The sequence below is a fragment of the Colobus angolensis genome, unplaced genomic scaffold (assembly GCF_000951035.1).
Source record: "Colobus angolensis palliatus isolate OR3802 unplaced genomic scaffold, Cang.pa_1.0 Scaffold206, whole genome shotgun sequence".
NCBI classification, from domain to species: Eukaryota; Metazoa; Chordata; class Mammalia; order Primates; family Cercopithecidae; genus Colobus; species Colobus angolensis.
Window position 1 is genome coordinate 5,242,481 of NW_012115222.1, and position 22,022 is coordinate 5,264,502.

General features: G+C 38.1%; 1 protein-coding gene across 1 annotated transcript in view; it reads left to right on the forward strand.

The window, feature by feature from the left end:
- The window catches only part of SHCBP1L (SHC SH2-domain binding protein 1-like), a 48,706-nt gene that overhangs the window by 22,990 nt on the left and 3,694 nt on the right, over window positions 1–22,022 (forward strand). Inside the window, exons 6-9 of the mRNA XM_011942107.1 lie at window positions 1,383–1,488; window positions 18,553–18,706; window positions 19,728–19,978; window positions 21,331–21,453. Coding sequence (XP_011797497.1) covers window positions 1,383–1,488; window positions 18,553–18,706; window positions 19,728–19,978; window positions 21,331–21,453 — 634 coding nt within the window. The remainder of the gene's footprint in view (window positions 1–1,382; window positions 1,489–18,552; window positions 18,707–19,727; window positions 19,979–21,330; window positions 21,454–22,022) is intronic.

Sequence of the window (22,022 nt, forward strand, 5' to 3'; positions counted from 1 at the left end):
AACTGGTAAATAGCAAAAAAAAAAAAAAAAAAAAAAAAATGTATGAATGGTTTCCTGTTTCTCAAGATCAAGACCACTTGCTTAAATAGATATAAAAATGCTGAGTGGGTTTGATTTTGAAATGTTTAATGAAACTTTTGGAGGATACTGCTAATATGTTTAAATTCAGTTTTTAATAACTTACAGAGAAAATTATTAGAAAGTTTCCTGAAATCATAAGTTTTACAAAAATATATAGTAACTGAGATACAGTTCAAAACTATTGGTACTGGCCAGGTTCATGCCTATAATCCTAGCACTTGGGGAGGCCAAGGTGGGAGGACTGCTTGAGGCCAGGAGTTCAAGACCAGCTTGGGCAATGTAATGAGACCCTGCCTCTTAAAAAAAAAAAAAAAAAAAAAAAAAGCCAGGCAAGGTTGCACATGCCTGTAGTCCTAGCTACTTGGGAAGCTGAGATGGGAGGATTGCTTGAGCCCAGGAGGTCAAGGCTGCAGTAAGCCATAATTGCACCACTGCACTCCAGGGCAAGACCCTGTCTTTAGTTAAAAAAAAAGAAAAAAAAAGAAAAAAATATATATATACATACACGCACTAAAGCCACATCCTGTTAGCATAAAGCAATAATCAAAGTGCTGCAGAGAATGCGAAAGATTATACTAAAGCGATTACTGGTAAATCCATGTCTACTGGAAAAAGAGTGTCCCTTTTGGCTGACAGTAATGATAAAAGCCAACAGTTATACTAAAACTTCTTCTCTTTCTGTTGGAGACACTTAAATGATAGAGACAGGAAACAGGAAACATAAAGAAAAGCAGGAAGAAGAGAAAGAACTAATTAGAAGTGGCAAACAATATAAAAACAACTAAGAGAGAAGCTGGACTAGTTCTGCTGGGAGGCCAACAGCCAACTATTTTATGCAGATAATAATATTTGAATCAAAATGATACGCTAATTGAGCATAGTATCTAAAATTAGCCATATTCGAAAACATTTTAACATTTTAATGCCTCACTGTGACAGGCATAACCCATCTTTGTGTGAGTCTACAACTCAATGGATTATGAAAGTACAACCAGGAAATTTTTCTACTGCATTGGAAGATTGAGGTAGCTGAGACAATGGTTGTAGTGGGTTGCATGCAGATTTCCAGGCACTGTCAATTAAAATGAAAATATTTTAGAGTTTAAGGATTTAAACATGCAGTTATCTAAAAGATCTGAATCATTACATTGCTCTCAAGTTGCTCATTGCCCTCAAGGAACTTATAATTAATGAAAACTATTTCTCAAAGATGCTTAGTACCAAGTTTTTATTTACCGAATAAGGACAAGGTCAGTCTTTTTCATGTTAATTTAATTACAACTAAATATTTTCAACTATAGAGTTCATGGACCTTTCTTTCCAAGAATTCTGAGGCGTAGGAAAGGAAAAAGAGAATTTGGAAAAACTATAACACATATTGTAGCAAAAGTGATGACTACTGAAATGGTAAGAAATAAACTATTCTTATTTGTTATTTAAGTATTTGCTGTGTATAATCGGAAAAGAAGCTCCCTGAGGGTGGAGTCCTTGTCTAATCATTAATGCCTTATTTTCTCAACTACCTCCAGCTCAGTTATTGCCATATCATAGATACTACTAAATAAATAAATGGTGACAACTATTTACTGAGTACTAACCTTGTTGCCAGGTACTATGTTAGTTGCTATGGTGAAGATGAGACATAAACATGAGAAAGACTGCATTTAGGGGAGACAAAATGTTGATCCAGACCCACAATCTTCCTTCTTCACACATTTGAAAATTTCAAGCATGGTGGAAATATGGGCACCAAATATATAAGCAGTTACAATTATGACACAGAATGATAAATGCTATGATAAGCGTATGTACAGAGTACCTGTAGGATGGGTACATAAGACAATTAGGAGTCTGGAAATGCTGGATAAAAGAAATAACTCAGCTGAACTGTGAAGGATGAATATAAATTTATCCAGCTCAAGAACAAACAAATGTTCTAAGACAAAGAGCAAATATTTTAATTTCACTTGACCTCTCAGTAGCATTTCAAAGCTCTCTCATTGAAATAATCTCTTTCCTTGTTTTATGTTAGTATACTTCCCTGGTTTTCATTCTCTCTAAAGTTACTTTTATTCTCGTGTCCTCTAAATGCTTGGTACTTGTCTTTTTTATGCATTATATTATCCTGAAGTGATATAGCTAATCTTCCCCCATAACTTCACTTATATATATAGGTACTTTTCCAGAATGTATTTGCATAGCCCAAACTTTTGTTCTCTAAGCTCCAAACCTATGTGTCCAACTGCCTATTGCTTATGACCACTTAATTGCCTCACCAGTACATCAATTAATTGTCTGCAATTAATTTCATAATCTTATCTCGTTGACTTGCTTTTATTCTGGAGTTCTCTGTTTCAATAAATGGTACCATCATCTACTTGACTGCTAATAACAATTTTCTGGGAGTTATCTTCCTCATATTTCTCCTCACTTTCATACACACTCACTTTTTTCCTTCACTCACCCCACATCCTGGGATAAGCTGTGTTTCCTCTGCCTACTGAGCCACTGTTCATCCTTCAGGTCTTGATTTAAATATTTCCACAGGAAAAGGCCTTCTCAACCTTTCATAATACATTAGACTGCTGTATACAATTATAGTACCTTGTATTTTTCCTTATTGGCACTTTTCTTTATCATGACTACATTTAATACTTTTGTGGCTATCTATTGAATGTCTGTCTCTTTCACTAGTATGTGAACTTCTTGAGAGCAAAGAGTATTTACCACTCATCCAGTCACCTAGCATGATGCTTGGTACATGGTAGGTGCCCAGCAATTTTTGGTGAATCAATAAATTAGTGTATGTGACAAGAGAGATTAGTACATATAAGGAACTGAAAGAAGGCCACCAAGGCTAGTGATTAACATCTAAGAGAGTGATGAAAGATAAAGCTGGCATATTAGACAGTCTTGTCTGCTATTCTACCAATTTGTATTCTTTTCAACAAAATTTAATTTTCCTTTTAATTACTTATTGGAGCATCTTATTCAATCATGTTGATTATTCTCCAACATCTTTATAAATACCTTTTAAACCATCTTTTTAAAAAGGTATAAATCTTGCTTTTATCCTCAGTTTTATTTTGTCATTTTTATTTTTACTTCTCCTTTTCACTTTTTAATAGGTCCTGGCTTTATTCACTTTCTTATATGACAGAATTTCTATGAATTTTTTTTTTTTTTGCTCATTGCTTTGCAATCCTGTTTTCATTTGTGAAGTTATACCTGAACTTTGGAGGCCAGGATAATGAGAGGGAGACTACTGTGAGGAGAAGGTATCATCAGTTTCCACTTTACTTAAACCTTGGATTTTAGATTTACTTTTGAGGTTTATGAAATATTATAGTTTGATAGTAGTATAGCTGTACATATAAGCTTTAACAATTTCCTCATCTTTGAAGATTCTTGACTGAGAATTCTTGCTCTATATACACCCCTTAGACACAGTTTATTCATGCCCATCATCTTATATTGATGATCTTTATAAGCAGTGTGGTGGAAAGGCATGGACTTTGTAGTAGTCAGATACCCAGTGTTCCAATACCCTATCTGAGACCACTTAATAAGTAATCTTAGGCAAAGTGCATAACCTCTAAGCCTCAATTTCCTTACTTGTAGAATGCTTTAAAAAGAGAGAGATAAAAAATATAGATATACTGTGCTAGTTAAGAGCATGGGCTCTAAAGCAAAATTGCCTGGATTCCTGGTTTTGCCACTTACTAGTTAGGTGATTTTCAGCAAATTATTTAACCCATCTGTACTTTAGTTTCTCATATGTAAAACTGGGATAATAATCCTATGTTCCATATTTATAAGTTGTTGTAAAGATTAAATGTTTACATTTGTAATATACTCAGAATAATGCCCAGCACATAGTAAGTGCTCAATAAATGTTTACCCCTTGTTTCAGTTTCTGAACTAAAGTTAAACATCAGTCATTCTCCTAGATCTACGAGAAACAGTGGTATCTCCATTGTGTATCATAGGCCTCTACCCTCTTGTTGATCACAGGCTGTTCCTTCTTTCAATCTGGAGACAGTATAGTGTGATGTTGGAGAATATAGACTTTAAGATCATAAAAACCTGGATTTGGTTCACAGTTTTGCTTCTTAATATTTCTATGAGATTAAACAAATTACATCGTTTCTTTTATTTCCTCATCTGTGAAAGAGAGTAATTAAGTCTGTCCCATAGAGTGTTAGGCTTAAGTGAAATAATTTTTATAAATCTTTTAGCAAAATGCCTAGCACATAAATAAATGTCAACTGATACTATTATTACTATTTTGCAGTTCATATCCCAATAATATGGCCATCATTTTTGCCAGATTTTTCCTGTAGTGCTACAAAAGGTGATAACCATGTCTGAAAATATACAAAGTACAAAGAAGAATTTCATCAGTTTTCTTCCATCTGTACTACTGATTCTGTTGCCACCTGCCTCCTCAGAGACAGTGTGCCCTCAGTTATTCCTTATTTTTTTTGTATCTTTTTTCCTTTCTTAAAAATCTTGAGGTGAAATTTACATAGCAAAATTAACTGTTTTAAAGTGACATTCAGTGACATTTAGTAGAGTTACAATGCTGTGTACATCTGTCTGGTTCCCAACCATTTTCGTTACGCAAAACCAGAACCCCATACCTCCATTTCCCCTTTCCCCTCAGCTCCTGACAATCAACAATCTGCTATCTCTGTAGATTTATGATTCTGGATATTTCATATAAATGGAATCATAAAATAGCCAACCTTTATGTCTGGCTTTTATTGTAGCATTTATCAGTACTTCATTCATTTTTTTGGCTGAATAATATCCTGTTGTATGTATATACAACAATCTGCTTATATATTCATCAGTTGGTGGATATCTGAGTTGTTTCTGCCTTTTGACTATTAGGGAAAAGGGGCTGTGAACATCTGTGTACAAGAGTTTGTCTGACTACCTGTTTTCCACATTGTCATCTGCAAAGTATTGGGGTTCCAATTTCTCCAGTTCTCAACAACACTTTTATCTTTTTTTGTTGTGTTTTATTTATTTTTTCTCTTTCTTTTATTTTTAAAATTACAGTCATCCTAGTGAGTGTGAAGTATTTAATTGTAGTTTTGATTTTCATTTATCTAATGACTAATGATGTTGAAGATGTTGAACATATTTCCATGGACTTGTTGGCCATTTGTGTATCTTCCTTGGAGAAACATCTATTAAATTCATATGCCCAGTTTGTAATTGAGTTGTTTGTCTTCTTGTTATTGACTATAAGAGTTCTTTGTATATTCTGAATACTAGACTCTTATTAGATACATGCTTTGCAGATTTTTACCCCCCATTCCTTAGGCTTTTTCACTTCCTTTTGTGCTCTTTACTGCCACTTAGGGGATGCTAGGAGCATTGCCTGCCCATGATCACTGTCATTGCTGTTAACTTTATTTACTATTTCATAGGCGATCCCTCTTCCTCCCCCTCCTTCTTTCTTTCTTCCCTTCTTTCCTTCCTTTCCTTTCTTTCCTTCCCTTCCTACCCTTTCTCCTCTTTCTTTCTTTTTCTTTCCCTTCCTTCCTTCCTTCCTTCTCTCTCTCCCTTTCCTTCCTTCCTTTCTCCTTTCTCCTCTTTCTTTCTTTTTCTTTTCCTTCCTTCCTTCCTTCCTTCCTTCCTTCCTTCCTTCCTTCCTTCCTTCCTTCCTTCTCTCTCTCCCTTTCCTTCCTTCCTTTCTCTCTCTTTCTTTCCCTTTCTTTTCTTTTCTTTCTTTCTTTCCTTCCTTCCTTTCTTTCTCTCCTTTCTTTCCTAGTTGGATCGGAATAGCACTCAATCTGTACATTGCTTTGGGCAGCATGGTCATTTTAACAACATTTATTCTTTTGGCGGGGCACTGTGGCTCACGCCTGTAATCCCAGCACTTTGGAAGGCCGAGGCGGGAGGATTACGAGGTCAGGAGAGCGAGACCATCCTGGCGAACACGGGGAAACCCCGTCTCTACTAAAAATACAAAAAAATTAGCCTCGGGTTGTGGCGGGCGCCTGTAGTCCCAGCTACTCGAGAGGCTGAGGCAGGAGAATGGCTTGGAACCCGGGAGGCGGAGCTTGCCATGAGCCGAGATCGCGAAACTGCACTCCAGCCTGGGACACAGAGCGAGACTCCGTCTCAAAAACAAACAAACAAACAAAAACCCCCAATATTGATTCTTCTTATTCTTGAGCATGGAATGTTTTTCCATTTGTTTGTGCTGTCTCTTATTTCTTTCAAGAGCATTTTGTAGTTTTGCAATTCTTGTTGTAGAGCTTTTACACTTCCCTTGTTAGCTGTATTACTAGGTATTTTATTTTGTGTGTGTGTGGCTATTGTGAATGGAATTGTGTTCTTGATTTGGTTCTTCAGTTTGGACATTGTTGGTGTATAGAAATGCTACGGATTTTTGTACATTGATTTTTGTATCCTGAAACTTTGCCAAAGTTGTTTATCAGATCTAGAAGCTTTTGGGTAGAGGCTATGGGGTTTTCTAGGTATAAAATCATATAGTCTCTAAAGAGATCATTTGACTTCCCCTCTTCCTATTTGGATGCCTTTTATTTCTGTCTTTTGCCTGACTGCTCTGGCTAGGACTTCCAGTACTGTGTTGAATAGAAATGGTAAGAGTGGGTATTGTTGTCTTGCTGTTTTTCAAGGGGAATGCTTCCAGCTTTTGCCCATTCAGTATGATGTTGGCTGTGGGTTTGTCATAGATGGCTCTTATTATCTTGAGGTATATTCCTTCAGTGCCTAGATTGTTGAGAGTTTTTAAGATGAATAGATGTTGAATTTTATAGAAAGCCTTTTCAGCATCTGTTGAGATGATCATGTGGTTTTTGTTTTTAGTTCTGTTTGTGTGCTAAATCACATTTATTGATTTTTGTAAGTTGAACCAACCTTGCATACCAGGAATAAAGCTAACGTTATCATGGTGGATTAGCTTTTTGATTAATGGCCACTTAGGACATTGATGTGCCACTAGATTCAGTTTGTTAATGTTCTGTTGAGGATTTTTGCATCTGTGTTCATTAGGGATATCGGCTTGAAGTTTACTTTTTTTGATGCATCTGCCAGGTTTTCGTATCAGAATCATGCTGGCCTCAAATAATGAGTTGGGGAGGAGTCCTTCCTCCTCAATGTTTTGGAATAGTTTCAGTAGGATTGGTAGCAACTCTTATCAGTCTGGTAGAATTCAGCTGTAAATTTGTCTCATTCAGGGCTTTTTCTGATTGGTAGGTAGGCTCTTTATTACTAGTTTAGTTTTGGAACTCATTATTAGTCTGTTTAGAGTTTCAGTTTCTTCCTGGTTCAATCTTGGGAGATTGTATGTTTGCAGGAATTCATCCATTTCCTTTAGGTTTTCTAGTTTTTGTGCATAGAGGTGTTTGTAATAGTCTCTGAGGGTTTTTTTGTATTTCTGCAGTGTCAGTAGTAATGTCCTTTTTGTTGTTTCTGTTTGTGTTTATTTGAATATTCTCTCAGTCTAACTAGCAGTCTATTTTATTTATTCTTTCAAAAAACAACTTCTGGTTTTGTTGATCTTTTGTATGGTTTTTCACATCTCAGATTCATTCAGTTCAACTCTAATTTTGGTTCTTTTTCTTCTTCTAGTTTTGGGGTTGGTTTACTCTTATTTTTCTAGTTCCTCCAGATGTGATATTAGGTTGTCAGTTTGAGATCTTTCTAACCTTTTGATGTGAGCGATTAGCAGAACACACTTTCCTTTTCTTTTTTTTTTTTTTTTTGGGACAGAGTCTCGCTCTGTTGCCCAGGCTGGAGTGCAGTGGCACAATCTTGGCTCACTGCAAGCTCTGCCTCCTGGGTTCATGCCATTCTCCCACCTCAGCCTCCCAAGTAGCTGGGACTACAGGCGCCCGCCACCACGCCTAGCTAAGTTTTTGTATTTTTAGTAGAGACTGGGTTTCACCGTGTTCACCAGGATGGTCTTGATCTCCTGACCTCGTGATCCGCCCACCTCAGCCTTCCAAAGTGCTGGGATTACAGGCTTAAGCCACTGCACCCAGCCTTAAATTTTCCTGTTAACACTACTTTAGCTGTGTCTCAGAGTTTCTGGTATGTTATATCCTTGTTCTCATTAGTTTCAAAGAATTTTTTGATTTTTTGATTTCTGCATTAATTTCAGTGTTTACCCAAAAGTCATTCAGGAGCAGATTGCTTAATTTCCAAGCAATTGTATGGTTTTGAGAGGTCTTCTTTAGTATTGATCTTTCTGTTTTTTTTTTTGATGGAGTCTCACTCTGTCACCCAGGTTGGAGTGCAGTGGTGTCATCTTGGCTCATTACAACCTCCACCTTCCAGATTCAAGCGATTCTCCTGTCTTGGCCTCCTGAGTAGCTAGGATTACAGGCGTTCACCACCATGCCTGGCTAATTTTTTGTACTTTTAGCAGAGATGGGGTTTTACCATGTTGGTGAGGCTGGTCTCAAACTCCTGACCTCAGGTGATCTGACCTCAGGTGATCTGACCTCAGGTAATCTGTAGGTGTCTGTTAGGTCCATTTGGTCAAATGTCAAGTTCAGGTCTCAAATATCTTTCTTAATTTTCTGCCTCAATTATCTGTCTAATACTGTCAGTGGGGTGTTGAAGTCTTGCACCGTTATTGTGTGGTTATCTAAGTCTCTTCATAGATTTCTAAGAACCTATTTTATGAATCTGAGTGCTCCAGTGTTGGTATTATATATATTTAAGTTAGTTAAGTCTTCTTGTTGAATGAAACCCTTTATCATTATGTAATGCCATTTTTTGTCTTTTTAAAATCATTCTTGGTTTAGAGTCTATTTTGTCTGAAATTAAAATAGTAACCCCTGCTTTTTTTGGTTTTCCGTTTGCTTGGTACATTTTTCTCCATCTTTTTGCTTTGAGCCTGTGGGTGTCACTGCACGTGAAATGGATTTCTTTTTTTTAGAACTGAGTCTTGCTCTGTCGCCTAGGCTGGAGTGCAGTGGCACGATCTCATCTCACCGCAATCTCTGCCTCCTGGGTTCAAGTGATTCTCCTGCCTCAGCCTCCCAAGTAGCTGGGATCACAGCCACATTGCCTGGCTAATTATTGTGTTTTCAGTAGAGATGGGGTTTTGCCATGTTGGCCAGGCTGGTCTCGAATTCCTGACCTCAGGAGAACCACCCACCTCGGCCTCCCAAAGTGCTAGGATTACAGGCATGAGCCACCATGCCCAGCCTGAAATGAGACTCTTGTAACATCATATAGTTGGATTATTTTTCTTTATCCTTTCTACTAGTCTTTTTAAATTGGTGATCTTAATCCATTTACATTTAAAATGATTACTGATAAGGAAGGACTTACTTCTGCCATTGGCTACTGTTTTTCCTACATGTAATATCTTTTTGTTGTTGTTGTTATGCAGTGCTTTCAGGACCATCTTCTTTTGTGTTTTATTAAGAATTTTTTTTAGTGTACCATTTTGATTTACTCCATATTTCCTTTTGTGTGTATTTCTTAGTTATATTCTTGGTGATTATCAAAGGAATTATAATTCACATCCTACATTTATAATGATTGAGTTTGAATTGATACCAACTTTGCTTTAATAGCATACAGCTCCATCCCTCCCTTTATGTTGTTATTGTTACAAATTACATCTTTATACATTGTTTCCCCATTAGCATGGATTTATAAGTATTGTTTTAGTCATTGGTATCCTAGATTATATAGGAAACAAAAAGAGGAGTCACAAACCAAAAATACAGTAATACTGCCTTTATATTTACCCTTGATTTTACCTTTACTGGAATTTTTTATTTCTTTATATGGCTTTGAGTTACTTCTGTTGTTTATTTCATTTCAGTCTGAAGGACTCCTTTAGAATTTCTTTTAGGATAGGCCCAACTTTTGTTTATCTAGAAATGTCAGTTTCTTCTTCATTTTGAAAAGATAATTTTTCTAGATATAGAATTGTTGGCTGTTTATCTTTCAGCACTTTAAAATCCCACTGCTTTTTGGCTTCCATGGTTTCCAATGAGAAATCAGCCTTAATCTTATTAAGGATCTCTTATTCTTAATGCATTGCTTCTCTCTTGCTGCTTGTAAGATTCTCTCTTTATCTTTGGATTGTTTTTTATCATTATTATTTTCTGAGATGGAGTTTTGCTCTTGTTGCCCAGGCTGGAGTTCAATGGCATGATCTCAGCTCACTGCAACCTCTGCCTCCCAGGTTCAAGTGATTCTCCTACCTCAACCTCCCCAGTAGTTGGTATCATAGGCATGTGGCACCACATCTGGTTAATTTTTGTATTTTTAGTAGAGAGGGGGTTTCGCCATGTTGGCCAAGCTGGTCTGGAACTCCTGACCTCAGGTGATCTGCTGCCTTGGCCTCCCAAAGTGCTGGTATTACAGGTGTGAGCCACCCATGCCCTGCCTATCTTTGGATTTTAATTGTTTGATTGTAATGTATGTTAATGTGTGTTTCTCTGTGTTCATCCTACTTAAAGTCCATTTCACTTCTTGGATATGTAGATTCATGTCTTTAATGAAATTTGGGAAGTTTTCAGCTGTTACGTTTTCAAATATTTTTTCTACCTTTGTTAGGAAAACACTCAAACCATATTTTCCTTCTGTTTTCACAACAAAACAAGAATTATCAACACAGAAGACTTCTGTGACCCCAAAATATTGGGGCTTTCTCCCCGCCAGCAAGTAATCAGTTCTCCAGCAGACCCCAACTGGGTGTCCTACAATTCTATTTCAACATATCTATCAGTAGACAGTGTCACATTCTACAGATTGGAGACTCAGCCTCCAAAACTGCCCCTGTCCCTCAGATATCAGTCACAAATCTAGGCCTCCAGAACTTCTGACTGACTGACTTCAAGTTGGGGTTCTCACAACTCCCTTTTTTTTTTTAGTTTTAATTAATTTGCTAGAGCAGTGCACAGAACTCAGAGAAACATTTATGTTTACCAGTTAATTTAATTAATTAATTAATTAATTTTTTGAGATGGAGTCTGGCTCTGTCACCCAGGCTGGAAATGCAGTGGCATGATCTCAGCTCACTGTAACCTCCACCTCCCAGGTTCAAGCAATTCTCCTGCCTCAGCCTCCTGAGTAGCTGGGATAACAGGAGCACACTACCACACCCAGCTAATTTTTGTATTTTTAGTAGAGATGGGGTTTCACCATATTGGTCAGTCTGATCTCGAACTCCTGACCTTGTGATCCGCCCTCCTCAGCCTCCCAAAGGGCTGGGATTACAGGTGTGAGCCACCATGCCCGGCCTATGTTTAGCAGTTTATTATAAAGGATATTACGGTCAAGCACAGTGACTCACGCCTGTAATCCCAGCACTTTGGGAGGCTGAGGCAGGCAGATCACTTGAGGTCAGGAGTTTGAGACCAGCCTGGCTAACATGGCAAAAACCCATCTCTACTAAAAATACAAAAATTAGCTGGGCGTGATGGTGCACACCTGTAATCTCAGCTACTTGGGAGACTGAGGCAGGAGAATCACTTGAACCCGGGAGGCAGAGGTTGCAGTGAGCTGAGATTGTGCCACTACACTCCAGCCTGGGTGACAGAGTAAGACTCCGTCTCAAAAGAAAAAAAAAAATCAATATTACAAAGGATACAGATGAAAAGATGTGTAGGGGAAAGTATCAGGGAAAGGTGCACAGAGCTCCCGTGCCCTCCTCCAGGTGTGTCATCCTCCAGGAAATGTTATGCGGTCGGCTTTCTGAAGGCTGTCTGAACCCAGTCCTCTTGGGTTTCTTTGGACAACTGTGTTAAAACGTGATTGGCCTCTAGGTATGGGGTGGAACCCAGTTTATTTATTTATGTTTTGTCTCTTTTTTTTCTTTTTTGTGGATAACAGGGTCTTGCTATATTGCCCAGGCAGGTCTCAAACTCCTGGGCTCTAGCTACACTCCCACCTCTGCCTCCCTAAGAGCTGGGATTACAGGCACGAGCCACCGTACCTGGCAGAAACTGGTTTGGAATGAGGGTCTTATGACCCACAATCAGAAAAGCACAAGAATATTAGAGTCCTACCCTGGGGCAGGTGAAAGGAGAGCAGGAGAAGGTTAGAGAGATTCTGTTTCCTGAGGCCTGCTTCTGAGGCCTAAAGCACCCAACATTTTAACAAAAAGCTGTAATAAGGACTATGGAAGTTATGAGTCACAAGCTGTGAATGAAAACCCATATATACATACAAAGTAACACCACACCCTTTTCTCTCTTTCCTCTTCTTCTGACACTTCCTAGTAAGTATATTTATATGCTTCATGGTATCCCACAGGTCCCTTTGATGCTGTTCATTTTTTTCCATACTTCTTTTCTTTCTGGTCCTCAGGCTGGATAATTTCTATTGTGCTTTCATCAAGATTGCTGATTATTTTTTCTGCTTGCTCAAATCTGCTGTTGAACCCCTCTAGTGAATTTTTTCACGTCAGCTATTACACTTTTCAACTACAGAATTTCTATTTTGTTTATATTTTTATCAATATTCTTTATTTGTTCAGACATTGTTCTCCTGGTTGCTTCTAGTTCTTGATTGTTTCCTTTAGCTCTTTGTGCACATTTAAAACAGTTGAGTTAAAGTCTTTGTCTAGTAAGTCCAAAGTTCCTCAGGGATAGTTTCTGTCAATTTATTTTTTCTGTGAGTGGGTCACGGTATCTTATTTTTTTTGTATGCCTTGCAATTTTTTTGTGAAAACTGGACTTTTTGATATTATGATATGATAACTCTGGAAACTGGATTCTACCCCTCCCCAGGGTTTGTTTCGGTTGTTGAAGACTACAGCTGTATGTTTGTTTAATGACTTTTCTAAACTACTTTTGCAAAGGCTGTATTCCTTTTTGGTGTGGCAATTGAAGTCTTTGTTGTGTCATCTCAGTAGATAGTGAGTAATCTAACAGAGATTTCCTTAAATGGCTCAGCTAAAAAGAAAAAACAAGGTCAGGTGCAGTGGCTCACACCTGTAATCCCAGCACTTCGAGAGGCTGAGGCAGGCAGGTCACTTGAGGCCAAGAGTTTGAGACCAGCCTGGCTAACATGGCGAAGCCCCACCTTTACTAAAAATACAGAAATTAGCTGGGTGTAGTGGTGCACACCTGTAATTACAGCTACTTGGGAGGCTGAGGCAGGAGAATTGCTTGAACCCGGGAGGCAGAGGTTGCAGTGAGCCAAGATCGTACCACTGCACTCCAGCCTGGGTGACAGAGCCAGACTCCATCTCAAAAAAAAAAAAAAAAAAATAGATAAATAAGTAGAAAAAAACAAAAGCAAAAACTCTCCCAGTGTTTGCAGATTATCTCTGAGCTGAGACACTCCTTCAAAGCTAAGCTAGGCTGCCTAAAACTTTGTATTAGGTTTTGCTTCCTGTTTGCACAAGGCCCAAAGAGCAGCCAAAGGTGCAAGCCTAGGTTCTTCTCAGATATCTTCTGAGCATACATCTAGCCCTGCAGTGCATGTGCATTTCACTACTGATTTCCTAGTGTATGGGAAGCCCTGATTCTTTTCAGCCCTTATTCCTCCAAAAATCTTTCTCCTCAGCCCCTCCTTTGAGGAATTCTGCTTGTCTCTTTCTGTGTTCTTTGTGCTGGGCATCTTTGGGGCAAAGGGAAAGCCACTCCAGCCTGAGGGATGAAGAAAAGATTATCCTCTTTGCCAGTCCATCAGAGAACTACCAGATAGGTCAGAATTTACAACCATAGTATTTTGAGAACAAGGCCTATATTGCACCCTACCACCTGGCGGCCTGCTGGCACCAGCAAGCTACACCAGGAATGTGGGCTGCCATTTCCATTGCTGCTGCAGAGCAGGGGATTGGGGATGGTAGATGGGTAAGCAAAAACAATGCCACAACACTTGTTTACTGAATTTTAGCAGCCACTTCCTTAAGTATTTCCTTTGTTGTTATGTTTAATTTAGATTCTAGAGCTCCCAAAAGTTGATTCCATAGTTTTTGCCAACTTATGTTTGCTTCAGTGGAAGAGCCATTACTTCACCATTTCTGTGCTGTCATCTCTTCCTTGTGTCTTTAACCTCTCCTCTCTACTCTCTCCTTCCTGAATACAGTGAATTATGTTCAATTCTGTTCTGTTTTAAATAGCAAAACAATATCTACCCTAAATGCCACATCTCTGTTTCTTACCTTGCAGAGAAAAACTATTTGAAATATTTATCTGCATTTATTTCTATTTCTTTCATATTTATTCCTCTACTCACTGTGATCTGGCTTCTGTCTCCAGAATATCACTGAAAATACTGTTTGTGGTAATGTAGAATCTCCCTCTGGCCAATTGCAGTAGGTACAACTCAGAGATTACCATCTTGTTAATCTTTGAGCAGCATTTGACACTACCAACTACATTTGTCCCTCGGTATACAAAGGGATTAGTCCGAGGACACTTGGCGTGTATCCAAATCCGTGTGTATTCAAGTCGTGCTGTCAGCCCTGCAGAACCCACATATACAAAAACGTCAAAGTCTGCTCTCCATATACTCAGATTTTCATCCTGCAAATGCTGTATTTTGATCCATGTTTGGTTGAAAAAAATCTGTGTATAAGTGGGTCTATACAGTTCAAACCCTTGTTGTTCAAGGGTCAACTGTACTTCCTCCTTTCATCACATCCTAGTCTCCTGATTTTCTTACTACCTCTTTGCCTACTTCTCAGTATTCTTTGTGAGATCTTGCGTTTCTGCCGGTTTAATATTCCTCAGTGTTCTGTTCTAGGTTGCTATCTTTCCGCCTTTACACATTCTTGTAGCTAATTTCATCCATTCCTGTGCTCAAATTATCATATAAGTAAATAATTCTATGACCTTATGTCTAGTCAGGTCCTATATTCTAGACCCTTATATCCATAGTCTGCTGGATACTTCTATCAAGTGACTCCACTGGCACTTCAAATTTATTGGCACCAAAATTAAACTCATTGTCTTCCTCTATTACACTTTTTTCTCTCTCCTGTGTTTCTTATTTCAGTGAATAAAAAAACATATGAGTGAGGAGGGTTTCAGAGTTCTTACAAATTATTTATTTACAGAGGTAGTCTTGTGCTATCTGCCTCCAATGTATGTAATACCTGGACAAATACCTGAATTTGTGGGTTGCTGATTTAGTAAGGCTTATAGGAATTTTACATATATCTGGAAAAAGTGTTCACTCTCACTTGTCAAATAAATGGAAATGAAAATGAGGTGGGAAGAGTTTTGTCCATTAAAATGGCAAATATTTTACACATTTTTTAAAACTCCCATGTTGTTTTGTTTATAACAAAACAAGCATTCTTAACCCAAGTTTTAATTGATTAAGCTTCTCTGGAGAGGAATTTGGCAAAGTATATCCAAGAGTCTTAAAATGTTTATACCTTTTGATTCAGCAATTTCCCGTCTAGTAATGTTTCCTAAAGAAATAACTAGGTACATATATATAAAGATCTGTTGTAATATTTTCATAATGTTGAAAACTCATAAACCATCTAAATAAGAGTGAGAAATTCATAACATAAGTGGTAATATATCTGTTTGATACATTAGTATGTAATTGTTAAAAATTAGGCTTTGATGTGCTATTCATAATAGCAAAGACAGGGAATCAACCTAGGTGCCCATTGATGGTGGATTGAATAATGAAAATGTGGTACATATACACCGTGGAATGGAACATTATGCAGCCATAAGAAGAATGAAATAATGTCCTTTGCAGTGGTGTGAATGCAGCTGGAGGCCATTATCCTAAGTGAATTAATGCAGGAACAGAAAACCAAATACTACATGTTGTCACTTACAAGCAGGAGCTAAACACTGAGCACATGTGGACACAATCATGAGAACAATAGACACTGCTAACTACTGGTGCTGGAGGAAGAAGGGAGGAGATGTCTGTTGAAAAACTACCTATCGGGTACTATGCTCAATAACTGGGTGAAATAAACAAACATAGTAAACCCTGCACATACACCCCTGTATCTAAAATAAGTTGAAATTATAATCATTTAAAAAAAATAGGCTTTGAAAAATTATTTAAAGACATGAGGAAGGTGATACAGTATAATGATAAAATCAGAATTCAAAAATATATACAAGGTATGGTAGGATTGATTAGCATAAGAATAAATGAATATATGCATGGGAAATATACTAGAAGGAAATATCTATATAAATGAAGGTTTTCTTTAATTAAGAATTTACAAGTTAATTTTTCAACTTTTGTTATGCTTTCTTTTCCATGTTTTTATAACAAGTACCACTTTTATAATAAGAAAAAAAGGCTGGGTGCGGTGGCTCATGCCCGTAATCCCAGCACTTTGGGAGACCAAGGTGAGCGGATCACTTGAGGTCAGGAGTTCAAGACCAGCCTGGCCAACATGCTGAAACGTCGTCTCTACCAAAAATACAAAAATTAGCCGGGTGCGGTGGCACACATCTATAGTCCCAGCTACTCGGGAGGCTGAGGCAGGAGAATCACTTGAACCCAGGAGGTTGCAGTGAGCCAAGATTGTGCCACTGCACTCCAGCCTGAGTGACAGAGCAAGACTCCATCTCAAAAAAATAATAGTAAGAAGAAAAATGATATGTGCATGATAATGACATTTTCATTGGAATCAAAGAATAATAGGCATTTTTTCAGAATATATTTCCAAATTTTATATTTGGATTTATTATTTATTTATTTACTTTTTTTTTTTTGAGACAGTTTCACTCCTGCTGCCCAGGCTGGAGTGCAATGGCACCATCTCTGCTTACTGCAAACTCCGCTTCCCGGGTTCAAGTGATTCTCCTGCCTCAACCTCCCAAGTAGCTGGGATTACAGGTATGTGCCACCATGCCTGGCTAATTTATGTGTTTTTAGTAGAGACGGGGTTTCACCATGTTGGTCAGACTGGTCTTGCACTCCTGACCTCCAGTGATCCACTTGCCTTGGCTTCCCAAAGTGCTGGGATTACAGGCGTGAGCCACTGTGCCCAGCCTGGATTTATATTTTATATTAAAAGTCCTTCACACTGCTGGGCATGGTGGCTCCTACCTGTAATCCCAGCACTTTGGGAGGCTGAGGTGGGCGATTGCTTGAGCTCAGGAGTTTGAGACCAGCCTGGGCAATATAGCAAAACCCCACCTCTACAAAAAATACAAAAATTACCCAGGCGTGGCAATGTATGCCTGTAGTCCCAGCTACTCAGGGGGCTGAGGTGGGAGGATCACTTGAACCTGGGAGGTTTAGGCTGCATGAACCATGATCGTGCCACTGCACTCCAGCTTGGGCAACAGAATGAGACCCTGTCTCAGAATAAATAAATAAAGCCCTTCAGTCTTCACGACACTAATAATGAAGTTATCTCCTCTTTTCTACTCCCAATGCATATTTTAGAATCTTTGATATGTATAATTTTGTTTATTTGGGGGCTGGGCGTGGTGGCTCACACCTGTAATCTCAGCACTTTGGGAGGCCGAGGCAGGTGGATCACCTGAGGTCAGGAGTTCAAGACCAGCCTGGCTAACGAGGCGAAACCCTGTCTGTACTAAAAATACAAAGATTAGCCAGGTGTGGTGGCAGACGCCTATAACTCCAACTACTCGGGAGGCTGCGGTGGGAGAATTGGTTGAACCTGGGAGGCAGAGGTTGCAGTGAGCTGAGATCATGCCATTGCACACCAGCCTGGGTGACAAGAGTGAAATTCCATCTAAAAAAAAAAAAAAAAAAAAAAAAGAATTTTGTTCATTTACTAAAATTGGAGGGTCATTTTGAGTTAAAGAAAACAAAATGATGCACAGGGAAAAGCATGAAATCTGGTGTCATATTGAACTGTATCTAAAGCTTGGCATCACTACTAATTTTGACAATTCATTTAATCTTGCCAAACTTCAGTTTCCTTAACCTTATAGCAGGTATAATAATACTTACATCGCCAGGCGCGGTGGCTCATGCCTGCAATCCCAGCAGTTTGGGAGGCTGAGGTGGGCAGATTACCTAAGGTCAGGAGTTCAAGAGCAGCCTGGCCAACATGGAGAAACCCCATCTTTACTAAAAATACAAAAAGTTAGCCAGACGCAGTGACAGGCGCCTGTAATCCCAGCTACTCAGGAGGCTGAGGCAGGAGAATCGCTTGAACCCGGGAGGCAGGGGTTGCAGTGAGCCGAGATCGCACCATTGTCCTCCAGCCTGGGCGACAGAGTGAAACTCCATCTCAAAATAATAGTAATAATATGTCAAGGAACTGTTGCAAGGCTTAAGGAGGTAATATGTAAAGTTCAAAATATGGCACATAGCTAATACCCAGTATTTAATAGCTATAAAATGATGAATGAGGGTAAAGAAAAATTTCATTTCAACATTAATCAATGAACTGACACTTTGAGCATTTAATACTTGCTAATCTTTAATACATGATAAGTCTTTTGGGAAAAGCATTTGTCCAGTAAGTAACTGATTAAAATGACATATTTAAGTTTAACCTATTACTGAAAGTGCAAGTGTTTTATTTCTTTTTAGATAAAGGATTTATCTTCAGACACACTTCTCCAACAGCATGATGATTTGGATTTGGCTTTGGATAATTGTTATAGTGGAGATACAGTAATAATTTTTCCAGGAGAATATCAAGCTGCAAATCTTGCTTTGTTGACAGATGACATCATTATAAAGGGTTAGCAGGGCATCCTTTGTAGTTTTTTTACAGCAATGTATACTGGACAAATTGTGTATTCTAAATATGCTTAATGAAATCATTAGAAATTACAATAGAATTTATGTTTTACAAAAATCCTTTATATTCCTTTTACAATTAAGACATGTTCATCATATTTTCTATTAGTTCCATTTATATTTTTTGCCAAAACCACTTTTTTCTTATCTATCTTTACTGCTTTTCATATCACTTTACTAAGAAAACCCAGATGTAATGTTATATTAAAATATGCTCATCATTTTCTCAAAAAGGCCAATATCACATGCTAACTCACCAAAACAGAAGTAAAAAAGCAGAATTTACTAAATTTCTTTTAGGTCCTGAACATATTTAGAAACTTTCTCTCTTTTTGACTTTGAAGTAAGAGTATTCTCATTGTCTAACCAACAACAACAGCAACAACAAAAGAAGGACATCCCAGCACTTTGGGAGGCTGAGGCAGGTGGATTGCTAGAGCCCTGGAGTTTGAGACCAGCCTGGGCAACATAGTGAAACCCCATCTCTACAAAAAAATTCAAAAGTTAGCTGGATGTGGTGGTACACACCTGTAGTCCCAGTTACTTGGGAGGCTGAGGTGGGACAATCACGTGAGCCCAGGTTGCAATGAGCCATGATCAAGCCACTGCACTCCAGCCTGGGCAAAAGAGCAAGACTGTCTCAAAAAAGAAAAAGATTACACTATAGTTATGTATCTACTATATTAGTTGTTAAAAATATGTGAAGCTGGGCACTGTACTATGCACCTGTAGTCCCAACTTACTCAGGAGGTGAGGCAGGAGGATCACTTGAGCCCAGGAGTTCGAGACTAGCCTGGGCAACATAGCGAGACCTGTCTCTAAAAATGCACACACACACACACACACACACACACACATATGCACATGCTGAAAAACTTTAGTAACAGCAGTATTATTGAATGACTAAAAGGCCTTAAAATGGGAGATTACTGATTTAATGTATTTTTATCCCTATGAATCAGGAGTTGGAAAGAGAGAGGAAATTATGATTACTTCTGAACCTTCTCGTGACAGTTTTGTGGTGTCCAAAGCTCACAATGTGAAACTAACGCATCTATCTCTGATACAACAAGGGACGGTTGATGGTATCGTGGTGGTGGAGTCTGGTCACATGACTCTAGAAAACTGCATATTAAAATGTGAAGGAACAGGAGTGTGTGTTCTTACAGGGGCTGCTTTGACAATTACAGACAGTGAAATAACTGGTGCCCAGGTATTTCATTCTTTAAAAAGTATGGCTTTATATGACTATAGATAACAACTTTGAGTGATCTTAATATACAAATAAAGGGTAGCAATTTTTTCATCTTTTAATGGAATTCTAATTAAACTTAGTAACTGGTAGACATCAACAAAATGAGTACTAGAGTGTCATAGTACGTTTAGGAAAAATGAAATGCTAGGTCCAAAGTAAAGAATATTTAGTTTTGTTTTATAAGTGTGACTTTTTAAAATCTGGAAAACAGTGGCTATAACATAAATCATGAGTCAATCATTTGATAGTTTATCTTTAAAGAAATAAGACATGTAAGTTATCAGATGTTGCTGTTAGGTGATGTGATTAGTTCTGACAGCTTCTGAATAATCAGGACATAAAAAACTTGAGGCCAAGTACAGTGACTCACTCCTGTAATCCCAGCACTTTGGGAGTTGAGGCGGGAGGATCACTTGAGCCCAAGTTTGAGACCAGCCTGGGCAACACAGAAAGACCTTGTCTTTAACAATAAATAAATAAATAATTAAAAATTAAGAGCTTGAGTCTTTAGATAATAATCACAAAGATCATTGAAGGACTGGAGAATTGAATGAGAAAAAGGATTAAAGGAAGTAGAAAAATAAGAGCATTTTTTTTTTTTTTTTTGAGATGGGGTCTCGCTCTGTCGCCCAGGCTGGAGTGCAGTGGCTGGATCTCAGCTCACTGCAAGCTCCGCCTTCTGGGTTTACACCATTCTCCTGCCTCAGCCTCCCGAGTAGCTGGGACTACAGGCTCCCGCCACCTCGACCGGCTAGTTTTTTGTTTTTTTTGTTTGTTTTTGTTTTTTAGTAGACACAGGGTTTCACCGTGTTAGCCAGGATGGTCTCGATCTCCTGACCTCGTGATCCGCCCATCTCGGCCTCCCAAAGTGCTGGGATTACAGGCTTGAGCCATCGTGCCCGGCCAAGAGCACCTTTTTAAAGAATTTTTTAAATTTCCACTAAAATGAGGAAATATACTTTAGTGGCATTACGTGGGATTTACAGTAGATATAAATTTTCATAACTATTGAAACAATTGCTTAAAAAGGTTTTGGACTCCTTTCTAGAGAATCATCTGGGTGGAAGAATAAGGTAATGGATTATATGACCTCAACCTTCTAAGTCTAATGATTCTCTAACATATTTAAATTTTCAATATTTTTAAATATTATCTTTACAATTAACAGTTGCATGCATGATCATGTATTTTCATGTAACTTAATGTTTATATTGGTAATACAGAATTACAATTTTCAAATCTAAAGAAGATTTTGGAGAGAGATTTGTGTATCTATTTTGTAGATAGTTTTATTTGCTTTTAATTTACAGGGTGCTGGTGTTGAACTGTATCCTGGAAGCATAGCCATTTTGGAAAGAAATGAAATTCATCACTGTAATAACCTCAGAACCAGTGACAGTTCAAAAAGCACCTTAGGTGGAGTTAATATGAAGGTATTATCTTATTTCTTGATGTAGCATTGTTATAAGAATTGTAAGTAATTATAAGTAATAAAATACCAGTTTTAGTCTTAAAAGGTAGTCTAAATATTATCATTGATTTGGAAAAGAATAGTACAAGCATAAAATATGGTTAAATAATGGCTGATGGGAAATAAGTTTAGCCTTACCTAATTTAATAATTTGTGCTTAAACTCTGCAAATAACTCTGAATATGAGAAATGGGATAGATTTTTCTCTTAAAGACATTTTAGAGTTTTCTTTGATCAGATCTGTAATACATTTTTTATTTCAAATTACAAAGTAAAGCAAATTAAGAATAATAATACATTAAGAAGCATTTGAAGTTTTACTTTCAAAGTTGTGTTAAATGATTTAAGCTAACTGATTTGTTTTTCTAAGACCAGCCGAGCGGGCACAAAAGAACCAGCGGGTAGGCAAGTGTAGGAGCAAAACCGCAAGTTTATTTTGGTCACCTAGCTTCAGGGAAAGAAGGTGGGCAGGGAGAAGTCTGTCGGCCTCCGGCAAAGGAGGCCGGCAGAGTCCCCCGGTGGGGCTCTGGG